The sequence below is a fragment of the Nyctibius grandis genome, chromosome 11 (assembly GCF_013368605.1).
Source record: "Nyctibius grandis isolate bNycGra1 chromosome 11, bNycGra1.pri, whole genome shotgun sequence".
Taxonomy (NCBI): Eukaryota; Metazoa; Chordata; class Aves; order Nyctibiiformes; family Nyctibiidae; genus Nyctibius; species Nyctibius grandis.
The window spans coordinates 17800335-17820600 of NC_090668.1; the positions used below are offsets into that span (position 1 = coordinate 17800335).

Genomic DNA, 20266 nt, shown 5'->3' on the forward strand with positions numbered 1-20266 from the left:
ACAATTCTGGAAAAAGATGGACTTAGAAAAGCTAAAAATAAAAATCCCATATTGTCTCCTTTTCATCTGGTTTTGAAATTCATTCATTTCTGTTATTTATGAAGATTAATTGCCAGTGAGAGAGATTTTGTAGATTTAAAATGCTTTTGAGTGATGAATCATTTGATTTGTGATTTTGTTTCTTTTCTGCCTCTTATAATATTGCAGTTTTAGAGAGGCCTTCAAAACTGAAGCAAGCTATGAAGTCACAAAAGTCTCTGGTCCACTCTGCTGGCTTTTATATGTGTCAGGAGAAATATTCTACAGCAAATTGAAAGTGTCCTAAATTAAGGTACTTCCATGTAGAGCATCTCTGTTTTAAGTCATGCTGATAATTGAACAACAATAATTTGCTTCAAATTTCTCATATAATTTAAAAACAAAACAGCAATGACAGTGAATAGACAGACAAAAACAGTTTGTGAAACACCTCTGGTTTTACCTCTTACCTGTTTACTCTTCTCTTTTAAATTCTCAAAACAGTTGAAAATGATACATACTGACATGTAAAAACAGCTGACTGTATTATGCCTAAATAATTTGCTATAAAAATATCACTTACCATTGCCAAGTATCTTCTTATTTAAGTCTGCTATTATCATGCCTTCTTGGATATAAAATACGCAGCAGAGTCAGTTCCCAGTGTGTTAAATACTTGACAAAATAATAAATGCAGCGTAACTCCTCAGTGTTTGGATATTTGACTGTAACTCCTAAGCCTTCAAAGTGACTACTCAATATAACAACTTTTCCTCTGCAGAAAATGCCTTGCTATTTGCCAGCAAATCTTTAATGCTTTAGATTGGGTATTTCCAACTACCGCCCTACTTGCTAGGCAGATGTGTATAAAAGAGATGTTATTTCACTGAATCAACCACTGAGATCGTAACCCTTTTCCTGTACCACAAACAGAAATGTAAAACCTCAGACTTTCCTTTTGGACTTTTACTGACTTGTGTCTGTTGTAAGAAAGCAAAACACAACTAGTCTAAGGGCTAATATATGGAAAATGTGTTAAAATGTTTTAGATCATCTCATTGCATCTCATTCCTGCAATTCATTGGTTAACTGGCTCATTCTGTGTTTATGTAGTTGCATGGTACAAATACAACACCTAAACTTCTTGCCCAAAGTTGAAATGATTCATTTATTACTTTTTACTCCCCCCTTGCAAAAAAAAAAAAAAAAAAAAGAAGAAAGAAAACACACAGTGCTCATTTAACCCAAGTGAGTGAAAACGCCTTTCATAAGGTCTGCAAGGGTTTTGGAAGGTTTTTCTTTGGTGAATAAAGTCTGTGTAGTGGAGGGAAGAGTTTTGTCTAAGATTGGCAGAAATCAAGCTAAAGCAAACAGACACAAACTAGGATCCTTTTGCTGTGTGAAAATAAGATAATAATAAAGGAGGTGCAAACGTTATTCATATCAGATCACTGAGAGGGATTCATTGTTTTGGGGAAGTGAGTGGAGGCAGGAGGAGGGAGAAGGTATTTTTGTGAGGGTTTGTAAGACTGTGCCAGGGCTTTGCTCTCTGAAATTACATCATTGGTCACCGTTTATTTATGTCTTTTTGTGAGGTAATTACTCACTCTAAATAGATAATATGTAGGCTTTCCATCTTCTGGGTATTATAAATATTAGTTAATTAAATGTTACAGCCACAGTGGAGAAAGCACAAGAGAAATCATGAGTGAGTGCCATACTAAGTGGAAAACAGGACTCAGTAAAGACATTCTCGCTTCTCCTTTTTCTATACTAGAGAGAACGGGGTTATGTGATAAGTCCATAGGATGTACTACCCTGATTTCTGATACTGGCTGTGGATCCAGTCACTGTCATGAACGGGGGGGATTACAATGGGCAACCCTTGTTCTCCTGCCGGCATCCCAGCCATAATAGAAGTACCTCTAGCACAACCCTGATGGGACAGTGTTGTGCCTTTGCTCATCATCCTCTCCAAATGGGTATTAGACTTAATCAAATTCTAGGCCTAACAGCTTGTTTCAGGACCACAGCTGGAATCAGCATGTCTAGACTAGCATTGATTTATTCCTGGCTCTCAGACCTATGTGCATGCTACTATTTCATATGCTTCCTGTTAGAGAGGTAATAATGCCATCTCACAGCATAACTTTAATTTTTCTTTTTTTCCTCCCCTTTTTATTGTAATTAGAATTTACTTGGCTTATGTGGGAAAATGTCCTCCCCCTGCTCTGGCTAAGACTACTACCAGTTCTGCTGAAACGGAGCAAACTTCCAGACAAACAAAATAAAGTTCACAAAGGAAACAGTTAAATTTTCTGACTGCCTTCACTGTCACAGAAAATGCTAAACGCATTTGTAAGTTATATAAAACTGCATCAGTTCATATTTTCCCCTCCTGGTTTCACAGCCCAGAACAGCAAAAGGACCGTGTGACATCTCTAGGCTGTCAAGAGTTTAGTAATAAAAATAAAAATCCTGAGCAGAAAACAACACTCCACACCCTCCCACTGCTGGGCAAATGAGTTTCCCATTTTCCTCACTCAACCTCAGACTAAACAATGTTAAATTTACAAATCTGACATCTAGTTATAGCAAGCACTCTACCCTAGGAACCACAGAGGTTGGTGTATATCATTGTCCATAATCCACAAGACAGCTTTCAACCTGGCTTTTTAAGTAAATAGGAGAGAAATCTCCTGCCTTAATTAATATCTAAGCAGCATATGCAGTGAGAAATGCATATAATGTATATAAATGCCCTAAGCTGGGGGGTGGTGGTGAGGGTGTGTTCCTCTGCTGTAAATTAACCTCTGATTTTAGTTTTTCTCATTTACCATGAATAGTAATTGATAATGTCAACAGCATCATGAGCTTCTGTCGGGGGTCTGGAGAACATGGGGAAATGGCCTGCTGTGTATTGCAGGGGAGGCAAATTAGTGGATGTCTGAGAGTGCTGATAATCCTGACAGTGGAGACTGAAGGAACTAAGCTGGTGAGATGTGCCTGCCATGAGGGGAAAATGGGCTAAAAAGCCATGTGGGGAGCAGTGGGGTAACTGGTGTGAGACTGCAGAAGCAGCAGCGGGTAGTTCAGATATGCAAGTGCAGGGCATGAGGGGAAGGAAGGGATTAAAGGAGGAAAGGTCTCAAGTTGGGGTGCTAAGCTGGATTTGAGGAAGTGGGTAAAGATTGAATAGAAGGTGTTAGGTATAGGCATCAGCTGAGCCTAAACTGGATAAGATGTGGTGCTGGATTGGGACCTGCAGACTGGGCTCAGGGGAGAGCAAAGAGGTTTGGTGAGGAACTGACCCGTTCTCTTTTTCTCTGGAGCAGCAGGGAAATGATATTCAGGCCTTGTGCTCAAAAGCAGCTCATCCACAATCTGTATGCCACTTTTCATCCATTCATCTCAGTAGATATGACAGAGGTCAGTGGCCCCTGCTATCCTTGTTTACAAACTGATGAACTAAGGAGCAGAGTTGTTGTTTAGATAAAAAAAAAAAAAAAACACAACAATTTGAAGGATGTCACGATTCTGACACCCTTTAAAAATCTTTCACTTTACAGAAGTTTATCTGTGCTGCTAAGTCCCTTTTAATTCCTTTTTCCAGGTGATTCTTATTTCTTTTCAGATAATGAAAACAAAATAAGCTAATCTTAAAATGAAGAATATTTTATTGATGTATTTGATGGTATTGTTATTATTTCCAGTGTTATTCTCCAATCCATCTTTAATATAGCCTGACATCTTGTTTGCTTTTTTGACCACTACTGTGCACTGAGTAAAAGTTTCCATTAAGCTGTCCACAGTAACGCCTAGATCTTTTTCTTGAGTGATTTTGCAAACCATCAGTGTATATAAATAGTTTAAATTGTTCCTTTCAATACACATTACCTCACACTTACCTATGCTAAATTTCAGCTGCCGTCTTCTCCAGTCCCTTCCTTTAAGGTTGTTTTTGTTTTTTTGTTTTAAAGTTGTGGCTTTTCTAAACAATCACGTATAATTTCCCAGTTACGCTGTCTCTGCTATTGCATGCTTGCTTTCCAGTTGAGTAGTAAATATATGAAATTAACACCAGTTTTGGTGTAGGTCTTGGGATCTTCCCTTGTTAATGTCCTTCTCAACTGAAAATAACCATTAACTTGTATTTTTATTCGGTCTTCACTACTTTCTGAGTCATAATATTTTTCTTAGTCCTCAACTATTCTTTGCCCTTAAACACCTTATGCCATTTTAAAATATGCAGCTAGGTTATACCTCTAAAATTACACTTTATCCATTATTCTAATGTCTTCATTAAAGAATTTAATGGTAATTGGCTGTTAAAACTCTGTATGGACAAATACAGCCAGAGTACCTATAGGCAAAACTAGCATTTACCTAGAGAAGCAGAATGGTGGGAGAGGAAAAAAAAAGATCTCAGTGCGCAAGAGCCCCTTCCAGTCTCCCAAGAGCAGGGTGGAATAATCCACTAACAGCTGAATTCAGTGAAGCAGCTCCCAGGTGTTCTCAGCCTGACTCTGAGCCCAGGCACGTTCTTTTGTGCATCCAATCTCACTTCTCCATCTTCCCCTCCCTGCTTCCTAAACTCTGGGGGAACAGCTTGTGCTGGTCTCAGACTGCTCAAGAAAAGAGAAATGAAAATAGCAGGGGGGGTTGGAGGATGCAACTCTTTTCTCTAGCTAGCCCCAGGCCACCCACCCTCACTGTGGCCTTGGATGCAGCCTCGAAAGTGGATGCATGTGCCAAAAAGTGTCAAGGAGGAACAACATCCTTACTACTGAATAAAGCATTAAACGAGCCACTCTATGTCCAATTCTGGCATCCACTCTTCTTAGCACAGATGTTAACAAGGTGGGAAGAGTTCAGAAAGCAATTATAAGAAGTCTGAGGAGAGTGTTTTGCAGTAAGAGACTAAATAATTTATTTTATTTTCTTCCAGCAGACTGTTGCAATGTGATTTCTTGGCTGTCTGTGTACATACCTTCATGAGACAGAATTCAGAGGACTGGGATGTGAAGGCAGATGCATTTGAATCAGAAATATGGTTAAATTAAAGTTCATCATTAAGGTAATTAGAACTTTCTGGAATGTTTATTCTGGTCTATGCAATTTACCACAGTAACGATGTACTGTTTTGGGCATAGTGGCTAATCTCATTTCAACAGTTAATACTCTCATAACCAATTTGGGGAGCTATGTTTCTGTTTAGTTCTTTTTTCAAAAGCCTGCCCAGCCATTCATATTTTGCATTAATGTTCTGGATCAGAATAATGTAATGTAGTAATTGGCAAAATCAGGTAAAAAATATTTGCCTCACTAGTGGATTGTTTTCTTTACGTAAGTGAAGCTATTAATTGTAACGTATTAGGTGTTGGCCTGATTGCACTCAACATGCAAACATCACATACGTTAATGAATTTTGAGATGTAAACCCAATACAATTTTATTCCATAACCAGTGGCTTTATGATACCAGTATCTTTTTGCAATAACAGGAATTATATGAGGTGGAAACTGGCTTTAACTGTAGCAAAGATTTTTTTTTTTTTTAATGTCTAAAACTCACTTTCAAGCAAACTTTTTTAACTTTATTAATACTTTTCTCCCTTGTTGATCACAAAACTTCACAGACTCTTATTGAAGAATATCACTATGGCTATATTTGATGACTGAATTGTAAAGATGATAATTGCGTTTTTCTGTGGGGAAAATAACCTATGTTCTCCTGCAGAAGCTTAATATCATATTGGATTCTCCCCAGGGACAAATAGTTCTGCAAGTTTAAATATATTTTGAACAGCTTTAGTTTGTGTTCTTTTTCTCTGTGATTTAGTTTTCATGGATGTGTTTTCTGAACTCTTTAAGAATTCCTTTTATTGCCTATCAGTTCAGTTTCAACTTCCTTGTCCCACCCCCAGGAAGCCTGTCTTAGCCAGCGATGCTGTTATGTTGCAGGCACAAGAACTCTAGGTGATGAATACTCTCTTCATGACAGTTACGCAGGAAGATTGTGCTCACTTAATTACAGTGTTCATTTGGAAGAATTGCTGCCCTACCCCGGCATGTTAATAAGTTCTCTTTTGTAGAATAGCTTCAAATAAGTTTGAAAAGTCATTATTGTGCATTTATACCAATTCTGACAACATCTTTCTTTACAATATGAAACTTGCATTATTGCAGAAAACCTAAAATTGCTATAGGTTACATGGGCTGATCAAAAAACCTTTACCACTTGTTGGCTTATATGTAATGCTTAACTTCTAAAACCAAACAGCTAATGGTTGTATCATGTAACAGGCCAAATACGTGGTATAAATTGACTTTGCCTCAATTCTTTCTGTGATGAATGAATGTTCTGTTCTCAGAAATAATTGCTTAGATGAAAAGGTTGCACACATCTACCATAGAGTGCAAATGGTTACTCCCCAAATCCTTGTTAAGCTAATTTCATAGGAAGCAGGAATTTGTGTTGGTGTTTCTGAATGCTGTATAAAGCCTGGTGTTCAGTAGAAACCATTCACTAGTCCCAAAGTGTGGTACTGTTTAAAATCACTTAGCACTTAAGGACAAAATTCCGTAACTGCCTAACATGGCACAATCAGATGATATACAGTTAGATATTAATTAGCATGGGACAGAAGAAAATATTGAATTACAAGTACTTCTAGAAGCATCAACATTTTCAATGAGCAGTGGGAACACTAAGCTATGTTGTATCAAAGGCCATACATTGTAATTATTGAGATAGCTATACAGGGACATATGAATATGTCCCCACACACTTAAGATTAAACTGAAAGAACTAATTAGTTCAGGTAGTTTCAAAAGAAACCAATTAATATTTTTAGATGAGCAAAGATTGTTCTCCTGTATATGATAAACTATGTGTTATTTCTGTGTCAGCATTAAAGTACCTAGTGTGTGTATATGTATATAGTGACAATTAATTTTTATTTCTATATATGTGTATATATATATAGATATATGTATATTTATATGGTAAAATATGCCTCTCTTCATGGACAATTAAATTCACTGGTTATTTGTAAGACTATAATACATCTTGGGTGTCCTGGCTAAGCTAATGCTGCCAAAATTGTCAGCAAAAAGACCGGAAAAGCTGATGAACCTTAAAATTTTCCCCAAACAACTGCTCAGTTGTTTCTTCAGGATATAGAAGAGGCAGACAGCCCAAGCAAGAGGAGCGGTAGGAAACCAGGGAGGAAGGATAGAAATTGCTGTCTGATGTGGATTTCACTAACTGCTGTGTTTAATCTTTTAGAAACCCTATAACAATAATCCATGCTAATTAGCATTTTAGGAGTTTTAAGAGGTTTTGCCCATAAAGATAACTCATACTTTAATTCAGTAGTTTGCTTATTCACTAGTTTCTTGCTCTCATTTTGCTTGGGGTTTTAATGTTTTTGTAAATTCTCCAGGTAACATTTTCAGAGAGAGTTAAATGCCAGTTTTTGAAAGTGATTTTCTTAGTCAGACTAAGATCTCCAAAGGTATGTACAATCTAATTCCTAACAGTTTTAATGTGAACAATTTGCAGAAACAGCTCTTCAGTTTCTCAGGACCAGTGTCACTTTTGCAAATGGGACTTATGCTAACAGTTGGTTAGGTATTTTTAACTAGTGTGCCATATAATTAAATAACTAAATATATATATAAAAGTAAATACTGCCACGTATAATTATTATTCCCCTCTTTGGGTTTGTCAGACCCACAGAGACAGCTCTGTGGTTTGTGGGCTCTTCTCCTAGCAACTCCTATTAATGTCAGAATTACTTGGGCAGCTGTATCTTCATACCCCACACTAAGAGTTTACTATTTGATGCTGTTTTATGTGTAGATTTCATATGCCTGTATCTCTGGTTATTTGCACCAGGTCTACTTCAATTTCTTGTCATCTTACAACCACTTTTATTAACAGCTTTATGCTATTACTCACTGAACTTCTCTGCTGTAGTTGTTCGTATCTAGAAAAAAAAAGATGAAGATATGGTCCCTGCCCCAAGGAGCCTATAATTAAAACAAGACAAGCACTATAGAAACATATATACTAGCTGGCCTGTAACTGGATGGTCTGTTTAGTTTTGTTTTGACGTACTGTACGAAGCAGCATTTAACAGATGTTGGGAAATTAGCTCTCTGAGCTCCTCATATAAACATACAGAAGAGATGCATGTGTATGAATTAATTTCATCATCGAATGTGGGTATTAATGTCATCAGGCATTTTTTAATGTTTGTGCCTATTCTACCACACTTTGAGTCCTCCTTGCCAAAAAAATACAGAAACTTCTTGAGAGAAAGCTAAGTGACTCTGTTGTAGCAATGCTTTCTAGTGCAGTACTGATGATTCTGTTCTCTTGCATAAAAGACACTGCTTTGTACAAGCCCACCAGTGACAAAAATTAAGAAAAGTGTTAATTGTTTCATTACATACTCTCCATACACAGTGTTGACAAAAAAAAAAAAACACAAAAAAAACCACAAACCAACCAAAATGGGCGGGACTCTCTTGGTCTTTATGGCCAGTTGTCCCTCTCATTGTAAGTAATGCTGACCTATCACACAAATCATGTAGTTGACATTATTATGGCTGCTCATATCCCTGCTGAAATAGTACACATCCAGCAAGGTGACAGGTCGTTCCAGTCCTCCTCTTACCCAGGGCAGTGCAGTATCAAGGATTAGATTCCCTTTTACGGCTTCCAGGATGAAGTCAAACCAGCATGAAGAGGGTAGCTAGCAAACTGTGGCTTGCCCATCTCTATACTGTATACAGGCTGAGAAATAAGGCAAGTCAGGCAGAGAATGGAGGCAAGACCTGGGACAAAGCCTAAACCAGAACAGAATTAGGAGAGAGGTGTAGCTGACAAAACGACGTAGAGATTTCCCAATTTCTACTTGTATTTCATGTATTTTGCATTTCACATGTGTATTTTTATTTTGTGGCCCCTTTAGTTTTCATGCATTAAAAAGTCTTAAGTGTTTCTAAAGCAACAACTATGGTTTTAAAAGAACATTACCCCCCCTCCCCCCCCCACACACACATTGCAACAGCCATACAATATTAATTTAGGGTGAGTGGGCACAGATGTTATCAAAATCACCCTCTTACCTGCCAACTTCACCAAATTTTCCAGTGCTTGGATATTTTCTTCCACTGCTGTGTGGAATTTTTTATTGTAATGTTCTCAGTGTGCTTTTTTCTTTTTTTTTCCAGATGTTTTATCCAGTTACTAAACCTGTATATGGCCTCCTCCTCTGATCAGCTGTCTGAGCTAAAGCAATACTTCATGACAATCACTGGAAGGAAAAGCAGCCTCTGAAGATACTGATGTGATTAGGATAAGGGGCCAGGAACTTGTGCTGAGTGCTAGAAGAGCACTTTATAACCACAGCAAATCAGTAAGTTTGGGCTAGATGACATGGCAGAGGAGAAGTGATGTGATGTGAAATATGAGTTGGGGAAGCATGCAGAAGAGAGGGAAAGTGAAAAGGCAGATTTAAGACTGGATTTTCATTTTCCAGTGTTACCCATGTGTGAGTTTACTAGAAGGATGATGCTTTTCTTTGCTGGCTCTTTGAATTCACTGTACCTCTTCCTTACTTCAATATTGTGCTGCTAACACACATCTGCATAGCAAAACACATGCAGATGTGAGTTCTCTCTCTGCCTCAGGCATATGAAAAGCTATATTAGCACAGCACTAAATCTGAACTAATGCACCCTGTCCCTCAGCAAGGACTAATAGCTCAGGATCAGCTTCATGCTAACAGCTTTTGAGCTGCCTGGAATGGAGGCAAAGTGAGTTTTATCTTCCCACAATGTACCTTGTAGTGGTATCCATATTGGGTCTAATTTGGAAGAAGCATTAAAAGCTTTCTTAATGCATGATTTTGCTTTCCATTGGTATATGTCAAAGTGCTTTGCAAACGAGGCAAGCATCACTCCATATTGCATGATATGCAATACTAGGATGAGCAAAATACAGTGCCTGCCCTTAGCTACACAGTGGTCATGTCTGGAGCATGGTTCAGGTCTCCATTACTCTATCCACTAGACTATATTGTGTCTCTTACTGGCAGCTGCAGGATTGTTCAGATTCTGTGCTAATATTCAATCCCATAATTCTTTATATTAAATGCCCTGCTTATCAATTAATGTTGACAATGGCCAAATTAAAAACACTGTGGTGCATTCTACACAGCCTAAGTTTTTCTAGTTTAATACCTACAAAATCAAAGCAGAATTATGTTGATCTGTTGTGAAACGTGCAGAATTTTAATCTCTGTAAGTTGGAGTAAGTAATAACAGTGCCCCTATAAAAACATGCATCGGTTGTCACACATCAGGTTTCATATCTTTACATAGAAAGTGAAAGGAAAAGCTCCTAAATATAATTTCCTCTAAGTATGTTTTGGTTACAAATTAATTAATATTCCAATTAGTTTTAAGAAGTTGATTATATGCAATACACAATGCTCTACGTTCTATCTACCTTTGTTGCTTAACTTTATTTTCCAAAAACATGATAAAACATTAATGACATCTCCTAGTCCAGAAGTCAAGCCTGATTTAACTTGGTTAGCTTTTGTGGCATTGTATCAGGGACTCATTTGGATTTAAGTATTTCAGATTGGTTTACATATGTAGCAACAATTGTGCTGTTTAGAAAAATGTGGTGCCATCATGTGGACAATATTAAGAAGTGTAAAAAACATTTTTAAATTAAAAACTAGGTAATAGGTAAATATCTGTATTTGATATCATGAATCAGCTGAATTATAAAATGTAATATATGATATAAGAAGCTATGCACAAATCTGTGGTTTTAAAACTGTATTACACAAGAAAAAAAGCTGATAATGAAACTGGGAATTGTTGATTCAATCCTGTTTATTTTCCAACAGCTTGGGAAGTCCTTTCGCATGAGCACAGACTGATCAAAACACACACAAGAGCGTCCATGCCACTTTTAGTTAGCACCTAATTCCAACATTACCTACTTCTGTACTTATTTCTGTATCTGTTTATCTCTTTGTTTTTTCTCTAAGACTTTACAGACCTTGTTTTTGTACAGGCTGCGTTGCTTCTCTCCCACACAAATGCACACACACTCACAAACGCTCCTATCCGTAACGTTAGCCGGCCAAGGCACTCTGCCCACACAGTTCTCATTCCTCCAGGAGTTCACATGAAACTTTGTTTCAGAAATGGTTTTGGTTTAAGGCCTCTTCTTGTTTCTTACATTTAACCAAGAGGAAAGAGACTTTGCCAGATTTGAAATAGCTATCCCTAATACCAATAAATGTCCACAATGGTCCAGTTAGAAACACTGCAGTGCACTCACGCAGCCTAAATTTTTCTAGTTTAATATCTACAAAATCAAAGCAGAATTATGTCAATCTATTGTGAAAATGTGCAGAATTTTAATCTCTCTAAGTTGGAGTAATAACAGTGCCTCTATAAAAACATACATTATTTGCCACACCTCAGGTTTCATATCTTTACATAGAAAGTGATAGAGAAAGTGAAAAAAAAGTTCCTAAAGATAATTTCCTCTATAATACCTCATCTATAACAGACCTTTGAAGGTTTGCACACGAGGAGTGTGATTCAAAAACTGTCCCCTGTGATACACTCCCCCAAAGCAAATCTGCATGTCATAGAACTGTAATCTGTCTCCTGCTCCGAGATGTATGCTAAGTGCTAGTTAGCCTACTCTGCAGTCTGCTGATTTAATTTATATTGAATAAAAGCAAGAACTTTTAAAGCCTTGCCAGTAGGTTTGAAACAGATAGTCTATCTGGGACAGAGCTTGAAGACATAACATATTTGGATCGGTCCCTTCTTCTGTGAAAGTTTAAGGGCTTTGTTTTGGTAAAACTTAAAAAGTTTTTGGATCTTTGGAATCCATTTTGAGAATGGAGATTTATGTAGTAATTTACTCAGGAATTCACTCACTTTGTGCAGAAAGAGCCTGCTCTTGCAGTAGAGTAAGAAATAGAATATGTATACATGTAGCTTTACTAAATGGTTATAATGGAATGTCATACATTAAGAATGTATGCACCACTCTGTGGTGCTGTTTCAGCTTCCTTATAAAGACAGGTGACTCTATGAAGTAATGACATCTGTTTTCCATGTCTTTGCATCTCATGCTTGGTTGATTTTGTTATATAAGAAAATGTGAGTTCCAGCTGAATTTTTTACCATTCTTGGGCCATTTTTTTCATGTGGATTCTCTGGTGACTAATTAGGTATGAACATAAACTACAGTCTTTTTCTTTCTGGATAAATTTACAGTGTCTCTCTTTCTTTTTCTACTTTGGCATTTATTTTCATGAAACTTGTGGGGGCTTAATTTTCTTTGACAATTTTACTTTGCTGTCAAACTTTGTAGAAATAACTACAAATTGAAAAATTCTGAGGGTGGGAGGTAAATGGAACATGGATAAGGCTGTCAGAAGTCTCTAGTCTGTATCACTGTGCTCAAGTTCTTGTTTATTTGGCATTTAAATGTTTAGAATACATGGACAATGGTAAAAAAGACAATTTATACCTTTTTTAATTAATTCCCATAAATCTGAAGCCAATCTCAAGATAGAGAGACCTCACTTGTGATTTTTTTCAATAATTGGCAACATTGTGCTACACAGAGTGTGGAACAAGCTCAAAAACCAACTTTCTTTCAGACGAACTTTAAATGTCAAAGTATCCCATGATAGCTTGCATGAGTTAGTTTTTCAGTGTTTTGGAAACTGAACACTCATCCTTTTAAAAAGTGTGACACTGGTTTGATTTTGGAAGAATTGGTTAAATACACTCTGAAAGCCAGTAAGGTAGTGGAAATATATTAGATTTCCTGGATTCTGACATCTTTTGCCATTGGTGAATGAGAAAATGGGAAAATGAACCCTTCCCATTTCATGAATTTTTGGTGTTGTGCATGGTTCATCGAATTTTATTACTTTTTGCCCACTGTATAACCTTGATGAGTTAATGAGATTACGCAATATTACTAATGGTAGACTTTCATTTCCATTTTTAAAATAAACATCTCTAAAATCTGAACAGAAAAACCAAGAATCAGAATCTCATCAACCTCTGTCAGCTGAAGTCTGGGATTTTTATATTCTATGTCTCTTCAGGAAACTCATTCTTTCTGATCCCACCTGGCTGAGGGTTTAGCCTATCAATCATTGTACCGTCTTCATCACGGGGATTTCCTGTAACTATTAACCAGTAATTCTTATCTTCTTCAGCTTTATGGGAGTCCAGATAAGTGTGACAATTTACTTCATATTCTTTTCCAAAATAAGACCTGCAAAGTCAAAGAAAAGGAGATGGGCAGAGGGAATTAATATATACACAAATTCAGCAAATCTGCACTGTCTGTAAATCGTTCAAGGTTTTCTCATGTTTTTCTTGGTTCATTCAGAAAGATCACCATGCACTTTCAAATATCAGACCCTTACAAGAAACACAATAGCCCACTTTGTTTCCTAGGAATAATTTAGGAATTTGAAATCAAAGGGAAATGACACCTTTCCAGCTTCAGAGCCAAAGCAGCCCCATCAGTATAAGGCACTGATACACCGACTCAGTATGTACAAGCTGGTTAGGTTCTCATCACCATTTCTCTCTGACTGAGGAAGACTCTGGCTACTTAACTGTTTCAGCCTCAAACTTTCAGACCTTGTTTCATCCTCAAAAACCTGATACAAATCCTCAGTCAGATCTTGCTCAGAATTTAATGGGAAACAATTGGTATACTCTTTAACAATGCTTAATCAATATTAATTTAATGCATGCATATTAACTTGAATTGTTGGATTAACTTCAATTTGTTGAGAGATTGATTAATATGGACATAAGCAATATACAGTTTTATGCACTGTGTTTTTATTTAGTTCTCTTACTCCTTACACCTCTTAGTATATCATTTTTTTCTTCAAAAAAACCCCAGACAACTGTAATTGCTCAAGATATTCAAAGGGAGAACCACCCAAGAAAACTAGAGAAGGCTAGAAGTATATGATATGAATTTTAAAAAAAAAAGAAAACCAAATAAGGCTGAGCTGATTGTCTGCAGCATCACAGTGGCACACATTACAGACCAGAAATACAATAAGGGAAAGGAGAATGTGCATTCTCCGTTCTTTTCCATTTCCTCTGTCTGTTCCTAAAGCAACTATCTTTCTTCTTCCAGTAATTCTTGATGTTGGCACATCATTACGCACATCCCTGCCAGTTACAAATTATTCTTACCTTGTCCAAAAGTTCCTTGGAACAGCTAAGCTACGATTAGTATGGCAATGAGTAATAATCATTTTAGAGTTTGCCTGGAAAAAAAAAAAAACAAAAAACAAGGGAAGACACTTGACAGACAGTTTTAAACCAATTTTAACTATTCTTATTCAAACTAAATGCTTTTATTTTCTGCTTAGTGTAATTTCACATTGCTCTGTATCACTCTCAGACTGCTGTACATTGATAGTAAGGTATTTATACCCTATCAGTTCTCAACACAACTGTCTTAACAGCTCAGACCAGCCAAATGCTTAGCCCTCAGCTCAGACAAATTCTCCTGTCCAATAAATTCCATTCCACTCCCTTGTGCTGGGCACTTCAAAAAAAAAGTGTCAAGCAAGTAGTAGAGAGTCATTCCAGTGGTCTGTGCCATCAGGTAATTCCACTTACAGTTGATATTTGCCATATGAGAGATCCAGATGGTTTGGGGACACAGCCTAGAAATGGACTTTTGTATTTTACCAATTTGCAATTTTTTATGTATAACAATTAATTTTTAGTCACCTCCATTTATAAATATTGTGAATAAAGAATGTTGTCTTTGACAATTACATAATTTTGACTGTGTTTATTAGTAAGCTGATTCATGTAAATAAGTTATTCAGATGCCTTGGGTTTTTTTAAAATACTTTTTAAATTTAATGTACAGGAGTTCTTAATTAATCACAGCTCCTAATATTGGGAATGGAATTTAGTGCTTCGAAGTCCTGAAAAGCAGATTCCAAGTACTGCAGCTTCACAACATGATAACATCAAACTTTAAAAAATTCTGATGAGAAAAACTGAGCAAGTCAACCTCAAAATGAACAGCAGAACCTAATAGCTGTACATGCAGATTCCCTGGTTAGAGAGATTGTTCCTTCCCTCTCCCCCTCCTAAAATTACAGGCCAGAATTTACATAAGGAAAATATGTGACTAAAACGGACACAACTTTTTTCTAAGTACTCCATCTACTGTTTCAATTAAATCTTCATAATGTTTTCTACAGTTTTAATTTCTTACAGGAACTGGAAATCCTTCAGATTCAAGACGCAGCTGTGGATCCAAGAAGGTAGCTTGCCACCAAGTCAAATAGGAAAGCTCCTCTGTCAGAAATACTTGCTGAAGGCGAGATTTTTTAGCAAATCTTAGAAATGATTTATGGTCACTTGCTAGATATAACTGTAAATAAAAATATATATTAAGGACAGTATAAATATAAAAAAAATAAGACATATAATTTTTGAAAATATTTTTCAACACAAAAATTTTTTTCTTGGCTCCTGAAAAATTAGTCTGCCAAGCTAAAGCCACACATACGAAACTCATAATCTAGATTCTATGTTGTTGATAAACTTATGAAGTAGCTATTCTATATGCAGACTTGGTGAATACTAATTTAAAATGGAATTTACATTCCAAAGATTCTCTCTCACTAAAGTAGTTGTTGAGAGGGAAATCTTTTTCGAAGTTGTGGTGATTTATTTTGAGTGCATATGTAACATGTAATGTCTTATTTACTTTTAATTTGCAGAGGGAAATAATGTTAAAATTTAACAGAAATCTGGTCCCTCAGAATGACAGAATATTATGTTACTTCATATACCTACTGTAGATTCAGCTTCACAAGAAATTAAAACTTCTAATTTTGGATTTATTTAAAGAAAAAGTAAAAAAAAAAATCTCCCTCTAATGATGAATTCTTTCATGATCACAAGCTAATTTTAATTTCCTTTTTTTCTTTTCTTTTTTAAAATCTCCTTTATCCAGGCATTCTGGCTGACAGCCCCCTTGGCCTACACACCTGATCCTCAGGCAAGTTGCATAAACTTTCTAAACTAAATAGGTATTGGTAGTCTTGATCTACCTATGATTCTGAGTCTGTTCTGTAAAGCTAAGATGTTGAACCACTCTACACCTTTATATACATACAATAATTAAATGCACACTATCAGTATATGATACCATTGCCATTTGCAGCTTTATTGCCTTACCATTTGGTCAGAAAACCCTCCTGTTGTCCCAAGACCAAAGTTTTGCCCAAATCTAACCGGTTCACCTGCTGCACCTCCATCAACACTGTTAAAATTGTAAAAAGGAAGAAAGTGACATTCAAATAATCAGCTTTACTATTCTTTCTTTCATTTGTTTTCGTCTATAGTTAGGTCTTGTGGCAACACTTAGTACTAAGTTTACCTTTAAAAGCAGGTAAAATATCTTAACTGAAAAGAGATTTCATACTTACTGGTTAAAATATTTAACAGAACAGAAACAGACTGTTTTGATTACTTTTTATGACGTATTCATTAACATGCAGGGTGGAAAGATAACATTCAATGAAAAATCAATGGGAATTCAGCACTGAGGCCCCCTTTAAAACACACTTAATACAATCATCTGAAAAATCATAGACTAAAAGCAGAACAGTGTGTGTTTGTGTGTAACTTAATATATGTTGCTAATACTATACGTAACTGATATTCAATAATTTGGTTCATTACATCAACATACATGCTGGTATATCCCCATTTCCAGAATGATTTCTGTATTTTACACTAAAGAATCACTAAATTAAGTGCTAGGCTTTCTAAGTATATTCAGCATAAAAAACTTATGTAGCTGATGAACTTAGTCAGTTAATGAGGGACTTGATAGCATTCAGTGCCAACGACTCTAAGATCAGACAGCAACTAAGCAAAAATATTTTAGTTGCAGTTCTAGAAGGCCTAAATTATGCTCTTGGCATCAAAATTCTTTCTTAGGTCTAACCCAAAGTGTTTTGCCTAATCAGGATTATATGGGTTAGTTTGTACTCTTATGCTCTATTATTATTGTTAAATACAAGCACTCAGGCAGAGCCTTCCACTATTGAGCAGGACTCTGTTCTTCTGTTTCTTGTCCCACAAACAGCTGGAATTAAATACGTCTTTGAGAGAGAGAATATGCTGTTTGGTTAGTTTTTTTAGGACAACAAAAACACTGTCCACTTCATGTGCAGCAAAAGCATTGACACAAATTTCTGCTTTAGAGACCTTATATGCAGAATGAATAATGCTAAGTGCTTTTTAGGCATGTTTTGTATTCTACAGCTGAAATATGACCGCATTAAAAACAACTGCAGAGTTTACCAAATGATACAGTGAACTCCATTCTGTTTTCAGACTAGTTCTAAGCTGATTTAAACTTCCTTGGAATTATTCACAGTAATATGTGGAGCAGAATCAAGCTTAATGCATAACCCAAGTTAAACACTCTTTCTTAAAGAAATTAATCTTACTCAAATCCATTTGTATATTAGCAAAATTCATTGCATATTTCTCAAAACAAGATACTGAAAGCTAACAACATAATTGAAAACAACTCAGAGTAAAGTACCAAACCTTAAAATACAAAAAGTATTTCGACCCACAGGGTCCACGCTCTCGACTGCGCTAACTCCACAGGGGCGTGGCAATGATTCGGCTGAATAAATGGATATTTCATCCATATTAATTGCCAAAGTCAGACTGCTGCACACTCCAGGGTAATTCTCCGCTGAGGATTTGTTGTCTGAGTTCAAAAGCATCACAGTGTCTCCAAAATGAATAAATCCATCGTAAGATACCGACAGCTGTACCTAAATTAAAATATACATTTTTTTTTACAGAATTATCTGAATCTAATATCAGAAGTATGCATAAAGAACACTAATAACAGCTATGCCATTCTACCTGGAGTCATAGAGGATTGACAATAACCTTCTTTAAAAATTACCTTCTTTAAAAGTTTATCTTGAAGTTTGTTTATTTTCTGTATTAAAAGTTCTCCTCGTTCTCTTTTATGCATAAAATCCCTCAAGCGGTCCTGCTTTCAAAAGAGAGAGAGGGGGTAGACATGTTATCCAGCACTCGCAATCTCAGCTTTAAACAGAATTTAAAGAATTAGGGGGAAACACCGGGAGGTGAAGAGGCAGGCTAGGCTCCCCGGGAGCCAGAGAGGAGAGAAGGGCCCGGCTCCACCACTACCTCCTCCAAAGACGCCTCCTCCTGCCAGTTGCCGATGAGCACCCCGGCTCTGTAGGCGGCCATGGCCGGCGCCTGGGCCGCACGGCGTTCGCCGTCGCCTTGGCGATCGCTCCGGCTAGCGATTGGGCGCTGGCGAGGCAGAGCCCGCCAATGAGCGAGAGGGGGCGGGCTCTTTCCGCCCGAAAACTGAGGGAGGGAGCGCGAGGGGCGAGGGCGTCCTCGGGGGATCCTGAGGGGGAAAAAACTGCAATAAATGTTAAAACCAGCTCAGAAAAGGCGACTGCCCCTCCTTGGGCATGCCCAGTGTGGGTGGGTTTCGAGCAAACGGCACACTGGCGCCCAGGAGCAAGCCCCTCGTCTTTGAGCCCTCTTAGGCGTACCCACCAGACCAACATCTAGCAGGGAAAGGCCTTGGCAAGTGAAAAAAAAAAAAAAATCCATTTGGTTTCCCTTGTGTTTTTGCCCAGTCTCATGGGAGCTCTGAAAGCAGGAGGCCTGTTTTCCCCTGGGGTGGTTTGGCTGAGCCCTGTCTTCCTGGAGAGATAGGCCCATGCTGCTGGGCCCAAGGCTGCTCTTCATCTCCTCACGCCTGTCTGAGGGGTTTCTGATCACCTGGCTTAACGCTTATGCCTTTTCAGGCCTCACTGTACACGAAAGTACTTCTGTTCCTGGTTCAGTCATGTGATGGTATAGTTGCACAAATGGAAGATGCTGAATTCAAGAATTTTAGCCAAGCTGTAGTCTTAGCGTGGGCCTTTATTTACAATCAAGTAGCCTTTTACACTCTGTATTGGTCAAGGAGGTGCATCAGCTTAATGCAACAAACGAGCTCATGACACTAACACTACAGTATTGGTGAATATTGTCAAAGTTAGGCGAATGTTTTGATTGCAAATGTTTTGGTTTGTTTCTATTTTAGCTTTGAAATGTACTAGGGTGACATAGACTAAGTGAATATGCTATGTGTTTACCTCACAGATAGCTTAAGCCAATTATTTTGAATGAGGGTGTAGATCCTTGCACAGGACGTTTAATCCCTTTACAACTGTTATGGTTTTCTTGCAAGCTTACTCTTGTAAGGTTTTAATGCTGGACAACTTAAAAAGCTTAAAAGAAAATGTTTTTTGTATGGGCAGCTGGGCTACATGTTATCATCAGCCAGTTTAGAAAACAATTCACACAAAACCTGGCTCTCTTGTGAGTTGTTTTTTAAACCAAAGGTTATGACACAAAAAGTTATTCAGCACATCCCAAACATTTTAAGGACGAAATAAAATTAATTTTTGTTCAAATAGCACCACTTTGTGGTCAGTTCTGGTAAGTGACGCTTTCCTACCCCTAGCCATGTTACAAGCAATGCTGAAATTGTTTTAATTGAAATAGGGAGGAAAATTTGTTCATCTTGACCGAATATAAAATACGTTTGGAAGTGTCAGATGTGATTTGAAATCTGAAGTGCTTTCAGAAAAAGAGATTTAATTAATTTCCGATGTTGCTAGTAATTTCTACTTAGCACTTAAAATTACATTCATGCTATTCACAGAGGTAAGGTTTTGATTAGGGTGACTGGTTATTCATACTGGTATGAAAATGATAAGGTGAATTTATTACACTTTTGTTCAAAGCTGCATAATATGTTTGAACTAAAATGTTTTACTTTTGCTTATCTCAATGTGCAATTTTTAATGATTTTTTTTTTCAGAATTAAGCCACTTTGAACTCAATATTCAGTAATAAATCATTGTTATAAAACTATGTATTATACTCAGCTGTATTATTAAGAACATATACATTCTGTCTCGCTGTGCATGTAGCTAATATAGAAAGTCCACAGAAAACTTCATAGTTTTGCAGCCTTATGCGCCATTTGTACTTAGTTACTTACAGATTCTGATGCAAATATTACATATAAAGACATATTTGTA

At 37.0% G+C, this 20266-nt stretch overlaps 1 protein-coding gene across 1 annotated transcript; it reads right to left on the reverse strand.

Annotated features, from left to right (window-relative positions):
• Window positions 1-13181: 13181 nt before the first annotated feature.
• On the reverse strand, window positions 13182-18404 carry CFAP161 (cilia and flagella associated protein 161). The gene is made up of 7 exons (XM_068410806.1): window positions 18342-18404; window positions 18091-18180; window positions 17718-17953; window positions 16332-16416; window positions 15361-15519; window positions 14316-14389; window positions 13182-13368 (listed from the first exon to the last, which is right to left on the reverse strand). The coding sequence occupies exons 1-7, from the start codon at window positions 18402-18404 to the stop codon at window positions 13182-13184; spliced, it is 894 nt and encodes a 297-aa protein (XP_068266907.1).
• Window positions 18405-20266: the final 1862 nt, after the last annotated feature.

Coding starts and splice junctions, on each gene's coding strand:
- CFAP161 (XM_068410806.1), bottom strand. CDS start 18,404: ATGGCCGCCTACAGAGCCGGGGTGCTCATCGGCAACTGGCAGGAGGAG. Junction 17,954..18,090: donor AAGATAAACTTTTAAAGAAG/GTAATTTTTAAA, acceptor ATTTTAATTTAG/GTACAGCTGTCGGTATCTTA. Junction 15,520..16,331: donor GAGGGTTTTCTGACCAAATG/GTAAGGCAATAA, acceptor TTTTATTTACAG/TTATATCTAGCAAGTGACCA.